Consider the following 21,875-nt stretch of genomic DNA (forward strand, 5'->3'; position numbering starts at 1 on the left):
GTTAAAAAAAATACAGTTGGACGCGAACATGAGAATCTAAGTTTAGAATGCACGACGATTACCGCAAGACCACAGGCTCACTCCATCCACATGATCTCGGACGTAGACAACACTTCCTCCTAACGCTTCCGCATGTTACAGTGTTGCCAGATTGTGCAGATGGCCGGACTTAGAGTTGTCAGGGGCGGTCAGTTTTATTGTCCACCTTAAGTGAATGACTCGGACTTAGTCTCTGTGGCGGCTGGCCAGCGGTCAGTTTTTATGTCTAAGACTGTACATACACAGATGGCGGTAATATCTCCTACACAAAGTATAAAAGGTCAGTGTGTTGGTGGAGCGGTCATTTGTACTCAGGTGATTCATGTGAAAACACTTCCGAAGTGATTATGGTCGCATGACGCGAGTTAACGGACTTTGAACGCGAAGTGGTAGTGGGAGCTACAAACATGAGACATTCCGCTTCGGAATTCGTTACAGAATTCAATATCCCAAGATGAACAGTGTCACGAGTGTGCCGAGAATACCAGATTTCAGGCATTACCTCCCACCAAGGGCAACGCGTTGGTCAACAGCCTTCACTAAACGACCGAGAGCAGTAGCGTTTGGGTAGAATTGTCAGTGCTAACAGACAAGCAACACTGCGTGAAATAACCGCAGCAACCAATGTGGAACATACGACGAACGTATCCGTTAGGACAGTACTGCAAAATTTGGCACTAACCTGCTACGACGGCAGACGACCGACGCGAGTGCCTTTGCTAACAGCACGATTGCACATGCATCGCCTCTCCTAGGATTGTAACTATATCTTTCAGACCCTAAACGTCTGGACAACCGTGGCTTTCGTCAGATGAGTCCAGATTTCTATTGGTAAGAGGTGATAGCAGGGTCGAATGTGGGCCCGATCCCACGAAGCCATGGACCCAAGCTGTCAACAAGGCACAGTGCAAGCTGCTTGTGGCTCCGTAATGGTGGCAGCTGTGTTGACATAGAATGGACGGGTCCTGTGGCCCAACTGAACAGATCATTGACTGGAAATGATTATGTTCAGCTACTTGAAAACCATATGCAGTTATTCATGGACTTCATGTTCCCAAAAAACGGTGGAATGACTGTGCTCCATCTCACTGGGCCACAATTGTTCACGGGCGGTTTGAAGAACATTACGGACAATTCGAGCGAATGATTTGGCCATACAGATCGCTCGAAATGAATCCTGTCGAACATTTATGAGACATAATCAAGAGGTAATTTATTGCACAAACTCCTGTACCAGCAACACTTTCGCAATCATCGATGGCTGTAGAGGCAGCACGATTCAATCTTTCTGCACATTCCTACGACTTGTTGAGTGCATGCCTTGTTGAGTAGCTGCACTACGCCAGGCAAAAGGAGACACTATATTAGGAAGTATCCCATCATTTTTGATATCTCAGTGTATTTTCACTATTGTTTTGTTTTTGTTTCAGAGTAAAATTTTTCTGCTTCGTGAGGCACGGTCTTACATGTGCTACACCCATTCAAACTAAGCTTATCCATGTCAGCATATCAAGGGCTTGTTTCAATAGTGGTACAAGTCCATTATTATTCATTTTGAGATACAGAGTCCTAAAGTTAAATGAGCGCTGAACAATCTGCAGTTGAGGTATCAGAAATATTCAAGCATATGGCTTCTTGCTAGAGATGAACCTTTCTTTCTGTTTGTTTGGATCATTAATTTCAGAAGCATTATAGGCAGAAAAGTGAAGGTAATGGACTTGTACCACTATTGAATTAAGCCCTTCATAAACGCTGGTGGTAATGCAGATCTTTTTTTTCCGCTCATAATTTCTTTTCCAAACTGAACCTGCTGTGCACTTGCTATACAACAGGGTTCATCATGTATCAGTGGGTGGTACCTACGTTTTTCACCATTCGCGAAACACCGTTTTCCACCCATTGCTTATCAGCCAAATTTTGCTGCAATCTGCCACATTCTCGGTCTGTGTGATCCTGTAACATTCCACATGTTTTGTGAGAGGCGAATTTCTAATTTTATTCAGTTCGTATTTGAAATGACTCTGATGATTGAGAGAAGATTAATGTGTTGGGTGTGATGAAATCTCTTACGAAACAATACATAAGATGATCGGATTCAGTGCGTTTCCTGTTCACGATGGTCACATCGTCTCTGACACCCTCAGGCCGTGGTCACCAGCGTGATCCGAACTGTGGCCGCCGCCGCCGCCGCCGCCGCCGCCGCTAGCGCCGTCGCCATGGCAATGTTGCTGGAGTCGTGGTGGAGCGAGGCGCTGCTCGCGGTTTTCGTGCTGTTCGCCGCGTTCTACCTCTGGTTCCTCTACTGGTACGCCTACTGGAGGCAGAGGGGCGTGCCGCACGCCGAGGCCGTCTTCCCGTACGGGAGTATCGGCAAGGAGACCATTCTGGGAAAGACGCGAGTAGAGTTCAAAATACACGAAATCTACAAACGATATCGAGGTATGTAATCAACTTTTGTACTATCTTCCCTTACATATGGTTACGATCACCTCTCGCTCTGTAATACAGTAATTCAGTGTCACTTAAGTGTTCCGTAAGTTTTTCCATTTTCATAATTAACTTTTCAAATGAATGTTGATCCAAATGAATTGCAACTGTCGTGTGCGTGTACGAGAAGAAATCAAAAATATCCGCAGAACATTTTTCTAGTTCATAACAATAACAGTGAAAAATTTACAATGACATCATTTATAAACATATTAACCCTGCTTTGTAGCGCATTTTGACCGAAGTTGTACAGGGTGGCGCAGGGAAACTGGAAATTACGAAATAACGTCATTTCCATGAATAAATTCATAAAACTAGTAATTTATTAACGAAAGCGAATGTATTCAGTATGCCATTATTCAGTATGTCTTTACAATCAAAATGTCCAAAAGTGTCTCTTTACTTTTTAAAGATGACATCGGAAAGATGTGCTCCCATTCGGCGTTCACACTCTAACAGCCTGTTATGAAAACTCTGGAATGCGCGGTGTAGCAAATCTTGGGGAATGGCAGTGATTTCCTTTTCAATGTTCTCCTTCAGTTCATGGATTGTTGTAGGACGTGTACGGTACACCTTGCCTTTAAGATATCCCCACAGGAAGAAGTCGCACACACTAAGATCAGGGCATCTTGTAGGCCATGCAATGTCACCGTTACGTGAAATAATGCGTCTTCCAAACAATTGACGAACTGCTGCCATCCATTGTCGAGCAGTGTGTGACGTTAAGATTAAGCTCGTACAGTCTCGGTGTAAAGAATGTTTGAAGCATTTCAACATATCGAGCGGATGTTACTGCCACTGCAATACCATCCTCACGTTCAAAAAAATAAGGGCCGATAACACCATGACATGATACAGCACACCATATTGTGACCTTGGCGCTATTTAGTGCTCGCTGGTGAAACTCACACGGATTGTCCTGTGCCGAATAAGAAAATACTGTTTGTTCACGAATCAGTTCAGGGGGAAATGGGCTTCGTCTGATATCCTTAAGTTACCAAGGAAATTCGCGTCCTCGTAGATTTTAGCCAATATCTGGGTACTAAACTCCATACGTGACGCTGGGCCTCGTTCATGTAAGTGTTGCACAATCTGCAACTTATAGCGATGGAAGTCTAATTCGTGCAGTATTCTTTGTAAGCTTCGTCGCTTAATCCCTAGCGAAGATGCATGCTGTCGAACGGAGCGGCGAGGACTTCTCTCGATTGCAGCTCTAGCAGCTGCAATGTTCTCTGGGGTACGTACCGTTGGAATGCCACCTGGAGGTTTCTTTTCCAAGTCAGACCCTGTTTCTTCAAAATTACGCACCCACGTTGTAATCGCATCCGCAGATGCGACACCTCCATGACGTCCAAGCTGGTAATGCTGTCGAAATGTTCTCTGCGCGGCAGTCGCACTATCACCATTTTTGTAAAACGCTCTCATAGCTACTGCACGTTCCGCACCTGTTGTGGACTGACAAGACAGCCAGTCCACAGTGACGGGTAACCGAAAGGCACGCGTTTACACACGCCGGCTGGCGTTAGGTCTGAAACAGGATACGTAATGAATGCTATAAAGAAAAGTACGTAGCTGCTGGAATACTTAACTTTAATCCATCATTTGTATACAGCATTCTTGATGATACAAGTGAGACTCTCTCAAGAAATGGTTAGTGGCGCCTTGCTAGGTCGCAGCCATGGACTTAGCTGAAGGCTATTCTAACTATCTCTCGGCAAATGAGAGAAAGGCTTCGTCAGTGTAGTCGCTAGCAAAGTCGTCCGTACAACTGGGGCGAGTGTTAGTAAGTCTCTCTAGACCTGCCGTGTGGTGGCGCTCGGTCTACAATTACTGACAGTGGCGACACGCGGGTCCGACATGTACTAATGGACCGCGGCCGATTTAAAGTTACCATCTATCAAGTGTGGTGTCTGGCGGTGACACCACAGCACCAGTCCAATTCTCCATGATTACTAAATGGCAATCCGTTCACATCAATTGTGCAAAGTTTCGAACATCTGCCGGCGCTACAGTGCTGCCAACTGTAACGTTCAAAATTCCCCGTTCCCCTGCGCCACCCTGTATAAGCTCTCCCATACACTCAATTAAAATCTTCTGTTGCACAGCGAGCCACGTATCCCATCAGTCCAATAAATTTCGACACTGGGGCAGTAAAAACTAGAGAAAAATAAGGTGACGGTTTTAATGCTTCAGGTGTTCTACATAGTCTCCCCTGCATCTGAATACAACTTATTTAATACAACCATCTCAAACTGTCGAAAGAGTTCTTCTTTGCGATGTTGTTCAGCTTTCGTCACATTCGCACCTTCTTTGGTTTCGGCGAGCCATCGGAGACCCATTATGCACATTGTCGTTTTGTGGTAGGTTCGTATTGGTAACACCAAGTTTCCTCACCCGTGATGAATTTTTCGAGAAAAAACTGTCCGCGTTTTTCATTTCAATGAAATTGCAGCAGGTCTCCACGCGTTGTCGTTTTTGTTTGGGAGTCACTGTCTGTGTGCAAACTTCGCACACGCTATTTTCTTCTTCAGAACGTTCTGGAGCCGGCCTCTGTCGCCAGCGGTTCTAGGCGCTTCAGTATGGAACCGCGCGACCTCTACGGTCGCAAGTTCGAATCCTGCCTCGGGCATGGATGTGTGTGATGTCCTTAGGTTAGTTAGGTTTAAGTAGTTCTAAGTTCTAGGGGACTGATGACCACAGATGTTAAGTCCCATAGTGCTCAGAGCCATTTGAACCATTCGTACGTTCTGGATGATGTCTTGAACACTTAATTTAGAGATGTTGTTCTGCTGCGATTTATGATGCAACAACTTTGGCACACTACGGCCGCAGATCACGTCCTGTACTTAACACTGCTTGCCCACAACTGACTGATCGAATGCATATCTGTTCTTTACATCTGTTAATTCAAGAAGCCACCGTAGTTACTGCGCTGATGTCGCTTATACACAACAAGAATAAAATCAATTTAGAAACACTTCTTCATCGCAGGTGAAGCGATGGTCTCTTAAAACATCTTTAATAAACCAAATAAATGAAAAAGAGAACGGCGTTTGGCTATAAACCTTGGTGCGTTTTTCGATTTGCAGGGTTCGTAACGTAGGGTGTTTTCTGCTGACCCTTTTTCCTGATTGTGTTACCAAAATTGTTCGATGGACATCTTAAGAAAACTGTTAGCACCACTTTTCCCGCAGAGGTTGACTGTTGCAATTTATTTTGGCTGGCATTCCGAGGCATTTCCATTCCATGCTCTAGCGTTTTCTCTCTGATTCAGAATAATGAACCCATGTTTCATCTACAGTGGTTTATTTACTTGCCCGTTCGATATTTACAAAGCCATTCATTGCATAATGTATTAATTAAATATTCTGATAACTGTGTACTGACTTAAAATATTCTTTACATATATGCTTATAATACTACACAGTATTACAATTATTTTTGAGGCACTCTTTGGCTGAGTCTGAGAGTCTGTGTATGTCCTTTTAGATTGCCCATTCACACAAAGTAAATGGTCCTCTGACTGGATTTCTGCGCACTCATATTCAGGATTGTCTGACAGGCCCCGTTTGTTCATTAGTTGCTTGCAACTACCAACTCTCTTCCTGACAAGATTCAGAGTTGTCCACAATTTCCTCGGGTGGTTGAATCCATCGATCTTCTAGTTGGGGTCGTTCACCAAGTTTCGGTTCCTGTGTCCACTTCGAGTGAAGCCTTGCAGTTCTTCGACGATTTTCCATAAATATGACTTGGATTTCCGTATGTGCTAGATCTTGGTGTATAGAGAGATCTGTGTTGTCTAGGATTTTTCTGTATGACCTTGTGGATATCTGTGATTGCATAGTTTCAGGGGGCTCAATATCTGCTAGGACGGGCAAGCACAGGAGGTGGTCTGAATGTTCCGAGATCATCCGCATTGTCTTCTTCAGTTGGACGTCCACTATAGCCACATGTGCACTTCTCATCCAGACTGGCGACACAGTATTCAGACTCTATGTGGAGAAGCGCTAGTTCTGAATTCCTCCATGTGCTCGCTCCACAATCCCATGTCGCTTCAGATAGTTTCGATACAATAGCATTATGGGATTGTAGTTTCTGTTTTGTATATTGTGGATGTGAGTTACATGTTAGAAATATGGAAATTTGTGGTAAGATGTTATGGGACCAAACTACTGAGGTCATCGGCCCCTAAGCTTACACAATTCTTAACCTAACTTTACGCTAAGGTCAACACCCACCCACCCATGCCCTAGGGAGGACTCGAACCTCCGACGGGGAAGGGGAGGAGCCGCACGAACTGACTAGGCGCCAGAGACCGCACGGCCAGTTACATGTTAGAGTGCGACCTACAGTGATCAAACTAAATGTCGCACCCAGAATGAGATTTTCACTCTGCAGCGGAGTGTGCGCTGATACGAAACTTCTTGGCAGATTAAAACTGTGTGCCGGACCGAGACTCGAACTCGGGACCTCTGCCTATCGCAGGCAAGTGCTCTACCAACTGAGCTACCCAAGCACGACTCACGCCCCGTCCTCACAGCTTTACTTCTGTCAGTACCTCGTCTCCTATCTTCCAAACTTTACAGAAGCTCGCAGGAAACAGAAAATTGGAATAGAGATCAACATAAACATCATTCCCGCCTTTCTATTGCTCATCAAAACCACACATTGCATGTTGCACCACCATACAGTGAGACCTTCAGAGGTTGTGGTCCAGATTGCTGTACACACCGGTACCTCTAATACCCAGTAGAAAGTCCTCTTGCATTGATGCATGCCTGTATTCATCGTGGCATACTATCTACAAGTTCATCAAGGCACTGTTGGTCCAGATTGTCCCACTCCTCAACGGCGATTCGGCGTAGTCCCTCAGAGTGGTTGGTGTGTCACATCGTCCATAAACAGCCCTTTTCAATCTGTCACAGGCATGTTCGATAAGGTTCATGTCTGGAGAACATGCTGGCCACTCTAGTCGAGCGATGTCGGTATCCTGGAGGAAGTCATTCACAAGATGTGCACGATGGGGGGCGCGAATTGTCGTCCATGAAGACGATGCCTCGCCAATATGCTGCCGATATGGTTGCACTATCGGTTGGAGGATGGGAGTCACGTATCATACAGCCATTACGGCGCCTTCCATGACCACCAGCAGCATACGTCGCCCCACATAATGCCACCCCAAAACAGCGAGGAACCTCCACCTTGCTGCACTCGCTGCGCAGTGTGTCTATGGCGTTCAGATTGACCGGGTTGCCTGCAAATTCGTCTCCGACGATTGTTTGGTTGAAGGCATATGCGACACTCATCGGTGAAGAGAACGTGATGCCAATCCTGAGCCGTCCATTCGGCATGTTGTTCAGCCCATCTCTACCGCGCTGCATGGTGTCGTGGTTGCACAGATGGACCTCGCCATGGACGTCGGGATTGAAGTTGCGCATCGTGAAGCCCATTGCGCACAGCTTGAGTCGTAACACGACGTCCTGTGGCTGCACGAAATGCATTATTCGACATGGTGGCGTTGTTGTTAGGGTTCCTCCGAGCCATAATCCGTAGGTAGCGGTCATCCACTGCAATAATATCCCTCGGGCGGCCTGAGCGAAGTATGTCACCGACAGTTCCTGTCTGTCTGTATCTCCTCCGTGTCCGAACAACATCGCTTTGATTCACTCCGAGACGCGTGGACACTGCTCTTGTTGAGAGTCCTTCCTGGCACAAAGTAACAATGCGGACGTGATCGAACCGCGGTATTGACCGTCTAGGCATGGTTTGAAACGTCCCACTAGAAAAATTTATGAGTTACTGCGCTTTTCAAACAGCTGAGCAAAACTGAACGTACTCAAACATTTACTAAAGTGACACACAATACTTTTAGCGCAACGAAATCCGACTTTCAGTAATCGCTACAAAGAATGGGCCTGACTAACATTAACCCATACCTTTCACAAATCACTTACTCACAAAAATCTTCGTTACTCGAACTACTGCAATACAGTGAGCGCCACTACTGCCAGCTAAATAAAAGATTCAAACTACTGAAGGCACTAACTACTGATAGGCATTGTTAGCAAATGAAAGATTTTGATAGAGAACAAACAATGTATTTACCTTAATAGTGTTGAAAAGTCATAATATACATAGCAGTTCATGACATCCAGTCTTACAAATTTCAAAACTCCGCCATCTCTCTCCCCACATCCACCACTGCTGGCGGCTCACCTCCAACTGCGCAACGCTACACGCTGTTAACAGCCAACTGCCCAACACTACAATGGCAGACAACAATGCAAACTAGCCACAGACTGCACACAGCACAGCTAGTGATTTTCATACAGAGCACTACGTAACGTTGCCAATAAGAAAACATAAACAGCCTACTTACAGGTTGAACTACGGACAACACGAGCCATGTACTTCCTTCCTGGTGGAATGACTGGAACTGATCGGCTGTCAGACCCCCTCCGTCTAATAGGCGCTGCTCATGCATAGTTGTTTACATCTTTGGGCGGGTTTAGTGACATCTCTGCACAGCCAAAGGGACTGTGTCTGTGATACAATATCCGCAGTCAACGTCTATTTTCAGGAGTTCTGGGAACCAGGGTGATGTAAAACCTTTTTTGATGCGTGAAAATACATCTCCAGGTAACACCAGGTTCTCAGTCAGTAAATAATAAGATACAGATTATGTGCTATTTCAATTTATTTTAGAAAGTTGTAAAATTTGTAATTTGTTTCCTACAACATAGTTTAGGTAACAGTTGCAGTATTGCTTCATTTTTAGTAAACTCATAAAATTACAAAATTTGCTAAATCTGCGCTGGAAAAAGGAACGGTGGTGATAGTGGGGGGACGGGGGGGGGGGAGGGGGGGCGGCGGGTTCGCTGTCCTGCCGGGGACGCAGATTCACTTTGGTACTGCTCTGCCCTTGGGACAAGACAGTTTACAATAATATCAAGAAGTATTACAGTTTGCCTTCAGCGTCCAATCACCACGGTACAGGGAGCTCCAACTCAACGTTTCCTCAATACTGTTTTGTGTTGCCGCAGACGAGCGCTTCCTTGGCATTTACGCGCTGCACACGCCGGCGCTTCTGGTGATGGACCCGGATCTGATTCGCGACGTTCTGGTCAAGGACTTCGACGCCTTCCAGGACAGGTGCATACCGTTCGATGACAGCGAGCCGCTCAACCAACACCTGCTGTTTCTCAACGGCAGCAAGTGGAAGAGGCTGCGCTCCAAGCTCACTCCGGCGTTCACCTCTGGAAAGCTAAAAATGATGTTCGAGGTGAGCGGATTCAAGTGATTAAACGGTGAATGTGACAAATTTCTGTGCAACGTAACTAATTTGTAAATCTATATAAGACCGAATGACAAAAAAGCGATCTAGGTAATTTACATTTCTCCTGAGGGTGAAGTTTCTTATATGAGTGATTCCAAGTAGATTTGAACCACACAATCCACAGGCATATTTATGTTAATTTTCTGAAATTCTGTGCACTTTCCTTTTCGTAAGCTTTTCGCGAATGTGAATTCCTTCACTGCCTCTCGTATTACACTGTCAACTCACATTAAGAAGACCACCTATCAGATGCTTGAGTAATCAGTTTTTGCAGCCCTGGCCGCTGCGAGACGTGATGATGATGGTGAAGGTGGTGTTGTTTGGTTTGTGGGGCGCTCAACTGTGCGGTCATCAGCGCCCGTACAAATTCCCAACCATTACCCAGTCCAATCTCGCCATTTTGATGAATGATGATGAAATGATGAGGACTACACAAACATCCAGTCATCTCGAGGGAGGTGAAAATCCCTGACCACGCCGGGAATCGAACACGGGACCCCATGCCCGGGGAGCGAGAACGCGACCGCGAGACCACAAGCTGCGGACCGCTGCGAGACGTGCAGGAAGAGACTAAGTGAGGTTCTGAAAGGTACCGTTAGGGATGTGGAACCATGCCGATTCCAGTGCAGTGACCAGCTGCGCTAGGTGCCTCGGCTGAGGATCCATGGCACAAATAGCCCAATCGAGGTGGTCCCACCGATTCTCAATTGGGTTTAAATACGGAGGGTTTGGGAGCCAGGGAAGTACCGTAAACTCGTCCTGGTGGTCTTCGAGCCACGCACGTATACTGCAAGCTGTGTGACGAGTTGCGTTGTCCTGCTAGTACACTACTGGCCATTACAATTGCTACACCACGAAGATGACGTGCTACAGACGCGAAATTTAACCGGCAGGAAGAAGATGCTGTGATATGCAATGATTAGCTTTTCAGAGCATTCACACAAGGTTGGCGCCGGTGACGACACCTACAACGTGCTCACATAACGAAAGTTTCCAACCGATTTCTCATACACAAACAGCAGTTGACCGGCGTTGCCTGGTGAAACGTTGTTGTCATGCTTCGTGTAAGGAGGAGAAATGCGTACCATCACTTTTCCGAGTTTGATAAAGGTCGGATTGTAGACTATCGCGATTGCGGTTTATCGTATCGCGACATTGCTGCTCGCGTTGGTCGAGATCCAATGACTGTTAGCAGAATATGGAATCGGTGAGTTCAGGAGGGGAATACGGAACGCCGTGCTGGATCGCAACGGCCTCGTAATCACTAGCAGTCGAGATGACAGGCATCTTATGCGCATGGCTGTAAGGGATCGTGCAGCCACGTCTCGATCCCTGAGTCAACACATGGGGACGTTTGCAAGACAACAACCATCTGCACGAACAGTTCGACGACGTTTGCAGCAGCATGGACTATCAGTTCGGAGATCATGGCTGCGGTTACCCTTGACGCTGCATCACAGACAAGAGGGCCTGCGATGGTGTACTCTACGACGAACCTGGGTGCACGAATGGCAAAACGTCATTTTTTCGGATGAATCCAGGTTCTGTTTACAGCATCATGATGGCCGCATCCGTGTTTGGCGACATCCCGGCGAACGCTGAATGGAAGCGTGTATTCGTTATCGCCATACTCGCGTATCACCCGGCGTGATGGTATGGGGTGCCACTGGTTACACGTCTCGGTCACCTCTTGTTCGCATTGACGGCACTTTGAACAGTGGACGTTACATTTCAGATGTGTTACGACCCGAGGCTCTACCCTTCATTCGATCCATGCGAAACCGTACATTTTAGCAGGATATTGGACGACCGCATGTTGCAGCTCCTCTATGGGCCTTACTGGATACAGAAAATTTTCGGCTGCTGCCCTGGCTAGCACATTCTCCAGATCTCTCACCAAATGAAAACGTCTGGTCAATGGTGGCCGAGCAACTGGCTTGTCACAATACGCCAGTCACTACTCTTGATGAACTGTGGTATCGTGTTGTAGCTGCGTGGGCAGCTGTACCTGTACATGCCATCCAAGCTCTGTTTGACTCAATGCCCAGGCGTATCAAGGCCGTTATTACGGCCAGAGGTGGTTGTTCTGGGTACTGATTTCTCAGGATCTATGCACCCAAATTGTGTGAAAATGTAATCTCATGTCAGTTCTATTATAGTATACTTGTCCAACGATACCAATTTATCATCTGCATTTCTTCTTGTTGTAGCAATTTTAATAGCCTGTAGTGTAGAATTTTTGTGCCGAGGAATAACAATCTACATGTATGGGTGGACATGGTCCCCGAGGATAGATGTATACTTGTGTTGATCCACTGTACCTTCCAGAATGACGAGATCACCCAAGAAATACCACTAAAACATCCCCCAGATCTTGACATCCCTTGTTCCGGCATGGATCCTTCAGACGGTTGTTGCAAGGTGTTTGCTTTCAGACGTTTCACACCGTACGCGCCAACTTCCATCTGTCCGATGGAGCAGAAAACGAGATTCACCTGAAAAGGCCACCTGTCGCCACTCAATGGACGTCCAGTTGCGGTACTGGCGTGCAAATTCCAGCCTCCTTTGCCGAAGGACGGTAGTCGGCATGGGTGGATGAACCAGGTGCATGCTGTGGAGGCCCGTATGCAACAGCGTTCGCTGAGCGGTTTTTGAGGAGACACTGTTGGTAGCCCTTTGAGTCATCTGGGCAGTCAGTTGCCCAACAGTTGCACGTCTATTCGCGCGTAGACATCTCTGCAGCCGTCGTTCGCCCCTGTCGTCTATGGCCTGAGGTGCACCACAGTTGCCTAGACGTCAATTTGAGATACAGCCATTTTGCCATGCAAGGTATCATGGCGGCATGCGAACAGTTCATAGACTTAGCCGGTTTGGAATTGCTTCCATCCTTGTCCCAAAGCCAACGATTATGCCCTTTTGTACATCAGATAATTCGCTCCGTTCCCGCATTACGACGACGACTGCACTGTTTACCGCGTCCCCCCCGCCCGCCCCCCCCCAACCCCCCCACACACACACGCTTTCCACTGTTGGTGGTGCCAACACTGGAGCAGTTATTGCACGTCGACGTCGAACATACGCAGTGGTCACATTAATGTGACAGAACTGTATATATTACATTGCTTATCGTGTTCAATCTCCATGGCCCAGTTGATTGACAATCATATTACTAAAGATTAGGTGTTTAGCTCCAATTAGTTCTGGTATGGAAAAAAAGATCGTATGGCATTGTTGGCCGGGAGGCCCCATTCGGGGGAGTTCGCCTGCCGTATTGCAAGTAGAGTTGGGCAACACGATTCTTTTCCCGATTCGATTCCTACGATTCAATCTCACGTTGCGAATCGATTCCTACGATTCGTTCACGATTCATTCTAGTCTACGATGGCACGATTCTTACGGAATGCAAAAAGTTCTACATCTTACTCACAGATGGCAGGACATGTCTGAAATTGTCAATGGGGTTAGAATCGAACTGTGTCATGATAATATATGCCATAAATAGTTTATTTATGAGTAAACATGCAAATTACGTTACAAGTGTGATTCTCGATTTATACGTCACGTTTGATTTGATTTCATCTATTGTTTTATTTCAGTATGCCAGGAAAGAGGAGTCGATTTGTGCGAAAGGTGGTGCAAAATTACGTGGTATGCTAGTTTGGTTGTGTGGCTTGAACGTATCTAACTACGGACGTCTGTTTTATAGTAACAAAATGTAGCAGTGGGGCAGACGTGATTTGGCTCATATCATCCTATGTTTCTTCTGTGCTAAGATGTCTTTCCAAGTCCACATCACTCTTGCAATTCATAACGCAGCTGACAGCTCTTCCACAAGGCAAATTTAACTTAACTTTCATTTCCTCTAAATACGAAGCATAGGTATTTTGCTTTTAATTTGTCTGAGAACTTGCCACTGGCACAACTATTTACATGAGAAGACGACACTGCCAAGTGTCAGCTTGGTTTTCACGCGTAATATTACGGCCCACGAACTTCGTTTGTTCATTTCGAGCTTCCTTTGTTGACACGCGTCCTCCACTTGACTGCCATCTGGCGGCCGTAATCATTCGGCACGACTCGGCATGATTCGGAAGTTGCCTTCGAAGCATAGCGTACCAAGAATCGATGAATCGTTGGAACTTGGAATCGTCACGACTCGGAAACACACAATCGTTCTTACGATTCTTTTGAACGACGATTCGTCAGTATCACGATTCGATTCTTACGATTCTTTATTTAGAGTCGTTCAAATGAACGACTCATTCACGAATCGCCACAACTCTAATTGCAAGTCCTTTTCAGTTGACGCCACATGGGCGACTTGCGTCTCAGTGATGATGAAAGTGATGGAGGAGGACACACAACACCCAGTCCCCTGCCAGAATCGAACCTGGGCCTCCTGCGTGGTAGGCGGTAACGCTATCGCTACGCTACGGAGGCGAACAGTTCTGGTGATATACCGACACTTATTATGAATTTTCCATCTGCTAATTCATCCTGCTTGTAATGAATGCCACGTTTCATTCATTACGGATACCACATTAATTTACACGCCACCCCACAATTAAAGGGGTGTCGTCGTTCTTAGTTTCAGAATCGAAATCAGTTCCTAAACATATGTTCCACACTTTGTACAGTGCATGGCGGACCGAATTTCGCACCAGTATTAGCAGATTTTCTGCTTTCAAATTTCATTCTACGGAATAATGACTACACGCCCCTTTACGAGCCCTGGTGTCTCTTCTCTCATTCTCTGGATGTACGTGAGCTATACGATAGATGCAGCATAACTGTCGTACACTCTTCTTAAATTTTCCCAATAAGGTATCACGAGAACAACGTAGCGTCACATACAAGGGGACCCTCCATACTGTAAATCACGGGTTTTGATGCGCTTCAAATATGTTGTAGAGGCACATACCCTGAGCACCTGGCTATCCGATTTTTTAGCGACGGGTCTTGGTTTTTGAGAAAATCGATTTTGAAGTTTAGCCGTGAAACTTTACAGCTGCGCTAAGCTGACTTGCTCGGAATGTACGTAATGTTACAGGTGTACAGAGCACGCAATGAACTTCAAAATCGATTTTCTCAAAAACCAAGGCCCGTCGCTAAAAAATCGGATGGCGAGGTACTCTACAACATTTTGAAGCGTATCAAAATCCGTGATTTACAGTATGGATGGTCCCCTTGTTAGACCGCCATTTAAGTTACGCGAGCGCCTCCTTTGCGCTTTTCTGTGGACCATACCGTCCAGTCACGAACCCAGCGGCACGTCACTGAATTCATTCGACATCTTGTTTTGTCGTGTCTATTTGACGAGTACTGTGAATTTGCCACGTTAGCGTCTTGTAAGCGATTTGCTTTAAGAATCAACTGTCCTTTCCCACAGACCTGCTGTTTGGCTTACCTGTTACTGATTTTACGTGCCCCTCCCGTTTCATCTCGCTTCTTAGCATTAGCGATACATACACTTGTATGTTATGAACTGTGTTAGGAGCTGGTATACTAACACGAGTAGATAGAATAAGCGCTAAATTATTGTAGCTATGGCTTGTTTTGTGGCCCAGTAATGAATTTTGGAAATGTTATCTGACTACGAAGTAAGCAAAAGAACTAATCACTGCAGGACACACTTACAGAAAAAACGCACATCGTGAAACTGATATGAAATGTGGTACGCGCGTGGCTATGGACAGTGCCATGGGCTGATGCCCTTGAACGTAATCACAACAATTTTATCTGGAAAGGATCTAGCGGAGATAACACCTTACCAGTAACTGAATAATAATGTAGTTCAAGAACAAAGTAATTGTGCACGTACTATTGTGAAAGCTGTAGCCCTCCTGAAAAAATCATTGCATGGAAACATCAGTATATATATATCTGCCCAGCAAATTTTCATCCCTGCGTCATCGACGAAACTTATCTTTCGCAATCTGTAAATTGTACATGCAGACAGCGAGATATTTATCAGTAAACCTTGAGAGAGACTGTATATGAATTATTTTATGATCTGTATCGTAGATCATCATTGATTTGACAAAGGGAATGTTGCTAAGAGCCGTGTCCAAGATGACATCGCGCAACATGTGTATCAACATTACGAACGAAAATTAAACAAATTTCTGAGGAGAGCATAAACGAGTAACAACTATAATGAACTGATACTCTGTATTATCGTCAAAAGAATCGAGCAATAAATATACACCAAGTGGGCCTGATAATGCAATTGAACATGAATTTCCAGCCATCACAGTAACACAAGTTTTCTGTACATGTTTTCCAATAATGCATTGAATAATCTGTGAAACGACCCCCTATAAAAATTGTACAGGACTGAGCTTAAACTGACACACAATTTTTTTTTAGCGCAACGCAATCTGACTTTCAAAAATCCCTGCAAAAGAATGGCCCTGACTAACATTAATCTATACCTTTCACAAATCACTTACCTCACCAAAAATCTCCGTTATTCGAACTACTGCAATACAGCGAGCGCCACTACTGCCAGCTAAATAAAAGATTCAAACTACGGAAGTCACTAACTACTGATAGGGATAGTTAGCAGATGAAAGATTTTAATAGAGAACAAACAATGTATTTACCTTAATAGTGATAATATATATAGCAGTTCATAATATCCAGTATAACAAATTTCAAAACTCCGCCATCTCTCTCCCCACATCCACCACTGCTGGCGGCTCACCTCCAACTGCGCAACGCTACGCGCTGTTCACATCCAGCTGCCGCTGCCCAACACTACAATGGCAGACAACAATGCAAACTAGCCACAGACTGCACACAGCACAGTCAGTGATTTTCATACAGAGCGCTACGTAACGTTGCCAATAAGAAAACATAAACAGCCTACTTACATCTGAAGTGCGAGAGACAATGACGGTACTAAGTCCGCAACGCATTAGACTGAATAAGTACGACACGGTCCTGTAATCAGCTTCCAAAAGACTAACAGTAATCGATATCGAAGCCTCTGTAGTACCATGCGACTAATTATGAGACCACACTCGCAGCTCATCACCAAGTCAGCACGCGAAATGATGGCAATTTAAATGTGAAATATTACTATCACCCAACTAAAATGTCTTAGACGCTACGTTCCGCGTTTTACGGATTACAAGACGCACTTTTACTTCGAAAAATTGCCTCCAAAATTCAGGTGATTCTTGTACTCGAAATTAATATAAAAATGTCCAGGCTTTTATTTAAAATTCCTGCCAGTCTTAAAAATAGCCATATATTCGATGCCGTGGGAAAGCTATCTCTATCTCTCTGGCAACGTTGGATTCAACTGGCAGCTGCGGTTTATCGTTGCGACGAACGTAAGTTGTGGGGATCTACAAGCTAGGTAACACTGTCTCTGTCCCCTCCTGCCCCGCCATCACAAACCCGGGACACTGTCTAGCCTATGATGCGTCATTGTAGACAACAGTGCCGGCGAACTTGAATTGAAAGTGATCTGTGTTATGGGTAACAGTACAATATTTTAGTTTCTAATGAAAAAAAAAAACAGGTATTCATATGATGCTGGCTATAAATTGAAAGTAATAGCATACGCCGAATAACATGGAAACAGAGTAGCTGAGCGGCATTTCGGCCCTCCACCAACAGAAAAAAAAACTTTCGCGACTGACTGACTAGTAAAGACGAACTGAAAAAATGAGGGAGACTAAAAGTACAAATAGAGAACTCAATGCAAAATGGGCAAAACTAGAACATGACACATTGAAATAGATTCAAGGATACCATCAAAATGACATAGGAATCAATACAAAACTGATTCAAATACACGCTCGAAAGCTAGCGCTACGGTGGAACTTACGGACTTTGACGGTGGAGTTGGTTGGTGCTACAGATTTATAAAGCGTCATGGTCTTGGCATACGAACCAAAACCAAAATATCTTAGAAAATGCCACGAGAATATGAAGAGAAATTATCTTTCCATCGCTTTATTATTCAAAATCGAAAGGGAACCAATACTGAACTAAGCAAAATAGAGAATATGGACGAAACTCCTCTGGCATTTGATGTGCCGAGTAACTGTAAAAACAAGTGGATATGAAAAAAATGCACTACATTGTTGTCTTTTCATGCTGTTACTTAAAATCCGTCTTGATTGCAAAAAATTTTTTTATTATTCATATGACCGGTTTCGGTTCATTCAGAACCATCTTCAGATCTGATGTTTCAGTTACAAGAGTAACCCGTCCAAATCCAGCAACTTTCACATGCTACGTCACATTTTTATGTTATCAGATCTGATGTTTCAGTTACAAGAGTAACCCGTCCAAATCCAGCAACTTTCACATGCTACGTCACATATTTATGTGACGTAGCATGTGAAAGTTGCTGGATTTGGACGGGTTACTCTTGTAACTGAAACATCAGATCTGAAGATGGTTCTGAATGAACCGAAACCGGTCATATGAATAATAAAAAATTTTTTTGCAATCAAGACGGATTTTAAGTAACATTATAAAATCAGTGACTGCTGGTATCCCACAAGACATTATGTCTGTTTTTGCAAAATTTTCATGCTGTGTTGACAGTTTGATCATTTTCAAGTGCAAAACAATGCCAAAACCTTCCGCAGTGACGCCAGATGTTGTTATCCACGTAAATGACAAGGGTCGGATGGACGATGCTGGTATGAAATTATGGATTAACATAGTGTGGGAGAGAAGAAAAGGTGCTTTATTGAAGAAGAGGCCTCTTCTTGTGCTAGATTACTTCAGCAATCATTTGAAAAAGAGTGTGAAAGAGAAATTGAGACAGGGAAATACAGAGCTTGCTGTTATTTCGGGAGGACTTACTTCACAATTACAACCTCTTGGTGTCTCGAAAAATAAACCATTTAGAATGAAACGGAACATGAATTAATGCCGAAGGGAGCTTTAAAACGACCTACAATCAAACAAGTGTGTTACTGGCTAAAGCAATCGTGGTCTAAAATGAGAGAAGATTTTATTGTTAAATCTTTTGAGAAGTGCGGCATAAGTAAAGCTCTCGATGGCATTGAAGACCATTCTATATATGACGAGGACAATTTTGACGACGAAGAGCAAGAAGAAGAAGATGAAGAAGAAGAAAGTTCTGGTGACAATTTTCAGGGATTTTAAAAGTCATTTCGGTGTTATAAATTAACATTTTTTAAAATCTGACTTTGCAGTCTAATGATAAGAATGGTAAAAATGTTATTTTTTCAAAAAATTCTTAAAAATTCAGGTGTATCTTATAGTCTGTAGCGCCTTATAACCGTAGAATACGGTATTAATAACCATTGCAAATATCTGTACCACTGTTATCGCCGGCTCTGAACAGCTCCCAGTCCACGTACGTAACTAGTGTGTGATTTTTAAACTCTGGTACATGGTCCAAGACAACTGCCTACCGCCTGACCGGCTGGCTGCATGGTGCATGGCAAACGTCCAACGCCTGTATTGTCCAAGACAACTGCTCAACACCTAACCGGCTGTAATCGAGCGGACCCGCTCTACTGACGCTCTGCCTCACAAAGAGATAAGGACCTTGCATGACGTGTCGATACCGCTTACAGGACATCTCTGCGAAAAGAATGCAAAAGTTATTTCGCGATCTAAAGAAAACAATACTGTGAATAAAAAGAAAGGCCTGTTTAACATAATATCTTTCACACCACAGCTTCAAAACATTACGAGTACCTCCTTAATAGCGTTTTGGTTCATTTTTGGAACGCAATACAGTGTGCTTCAGAACCCTTTCCCTGATTACAAATATGCAGAAGTCAGAAAATATGACACACTGACCAAACTGCTGAGGTCATCGGTCCTTAGGCTTACATACTACTTAATCTAACTTAAGCTAATTTACGCTATGGACAACACACACACACCTATGTCCGAGGGAGGACTCGAACCCAGCGCGGCCACAAATCCTTTATTGGCGAATTATCTGGGTATGAATATACGATGCGTCGCCTTTTCGGATTCTCGATACGCTTTACTTTCTGTACCATTAACTGGTTTTCGTGGCACTGCGGACTCACTATCAGATGCAGGTGTTACAGGACCATTATATCGTGGATCAAATGTAGTTAGCCGTTGTGGTGATGTGGTTGGTGAAAATGATGGGAGTTTAGAAATCGGTGACGAAACGTTTGTGAAACGGAAATGATGTTACGTTTTTGGGTAGTTGCAGTGCGCTGCATTGTGGTACCCATAGCAAATCCATTCAATCCATTCACATAATGTACGTTATCGGATACACAAATACACACAGTATTTAGCTGCACGTGGTATCACGCTTATCCACAGAATGTAAACAATGGCTGCAAATATAAAGAATATCTTTGTACATTGTCAGTATAAGAACATACCAACAGCTAGCAAGATTCACTTAAATATATTATCTGTACTTGTAAATGCATCTCAGGCTAAAGGTTATGAAGTAGCAAAGTTTTATGTCTATTATATACATATTCTTTATATTTAGATCCATTGTTTACGTTCTGTGAATAAGCGTGAAACCAAGTGGAGCCTAATACTGTGTATATTTGTGTATACACCTGATATTGCACACTATGGGAATGCATTTGCTATGGATACCACAATGCAGTGCACTGTAAGTAGCCAAAATGTAACAACATTTCATAAACCTTTTCGTTACCGATTACTAAATTTCCGCCATTTTCGCCAGCCACAGTGATCACAGCTTCTAGCTACACATGGTCCACGATATAATGTTGCTGTAACGCCTCCATCTGATGATGAGTCTGCAGTGCCATGAAAACTGCTTAATGGCACAAACAATGAAGCGTATATAAAATCCAAAAAAGCGACGTATTGCATATTCATACCCAGATTAATCGCCAGTTTAAATCACAGCTGCAGTTCGTCATTTATAATGGATTACTGAAACATATCTTACATTCCAATACCACCCATGTGTTCGTCCATATTTCGTGAGTAATGGGTGCTATGACGCCAGTAATTCTGCACTGTAATGCTGCGATGTCGTTCGCTGGAGTTTGGTAAACGTGGTTATTGACGTAACCCCAAAAGAAGAAATCCGATGGTGTTACGTCCGGCGATCGCGGAGACCAGCTGATGGGACCACCACGCCCGATCCATCTTCCCGGAAATGTTGTACCGAAATAGGCACGAACATCTAACGCGCATTGAGGTGGCGCACAATCTTGTTGGAAAATTAAGTCTGGAATTTCCAGAATCTGTGAGTCGACGAATAACCGCAACCCCCCAGGGGGTCCACAACTCTTTTGTGGATACGTGCGTAGCGAGCACGGGACCCCGAGCTAATGTGGCCTTCCTTCCTTTCCGGGCTGCATACCTTCCCATTCCGCATCCTTCCCCATCCCTATCTTCGCCCCTCCTCCCCTCACCTCTGGCTCTTTCCTTCTCTTTCTCCCCATCTGGGAGTATGGTTTGTGCCTACGTCCGGAGACGGACGCTCGTAAATGTACTGCATTCCTTGCCTTCCTTGCTTTTATGTCTTCTTCCTTCCTTTGTCCTTCTCTGTCTTCTTCCTTCCTTTGTCCTTCTCTTTTCCTTACCTCTTCTCTTTTCTCCGCTGCGGCGTTTGAGACCTCTCTTCCTTCCTTTCCCTTTCTCTTTCTTCCTCCCTGTGCGTGTCTGAAGGCCGACCCACGCCCTTCGTGCGTAGCCGGTGACGGGGTAACGCGTAATTCCCCGCCCCGGGTAGACAGGTAGGACACGTACGTACCCCCTGGTAACGGCCAGGCCCAGGGAGGGGTGATTACCCGAGCTGATACCTTCCGAAAATGCCGATTGGTCCCTCCGTCCGTTTGTCGGGAGGTGTGACCTGAGGTGTGAACAATCACCTAAGGCGGGAGTGCCCTCAGAGAGGGCCCCCACAAGGGAGGAGCGCGCCATCGGAGACGCCGGTAATCATGGGGGATTCTTCCGCAATGGTTTCCTCACCTTCCACTAAGTCTAGTCACAAACGTAAGCATACTGAGTCTCAGCCACAGACGATTCT

General features: G+C 44.8%; 1 protein-coding gene across 1 annotated transcript in view; it reads left to right on the forward strand.

Moving 5' to 3' along the window:
- Positions 1-21,875, forward strand: part of LOC126088203 (cytochrome P450 6k1-like) — a 281,427-nt gene that overhangs the window by 13,447 nt on the left and 246,105 nt on the right. Inside the window, exons 2-3 of the mRNA XM_049906329.1 lie at positions 2,184-2,478; positions 9,570-9,808. Of these exons, the coding sequence (XP_049762286.1) occupies positions 2,184-2,478; positions 9,570-9,808 (534 nt within the window). The remainder of the gene's footprint in view (positions 1-2,183; positions 2,479-9,569; positions 9,809-21,875) is intronic.

This window comes from Schistocerca cancellata, chromosome 6 (genome assembly GCF_023864275.1).
Source record: "Schistocerca cancellata isolate TAMUIC-IGC-003103 chromosome 6, iqSchCanc2.1, whole genome shotgun sequence".
Classification (NCBI taxonomy): Eukaryota; Metazoa; Arthropoda; class Insecta; order Orthoptera; family Acrididae; genus Schistocerca; species Schistocerca cancellata.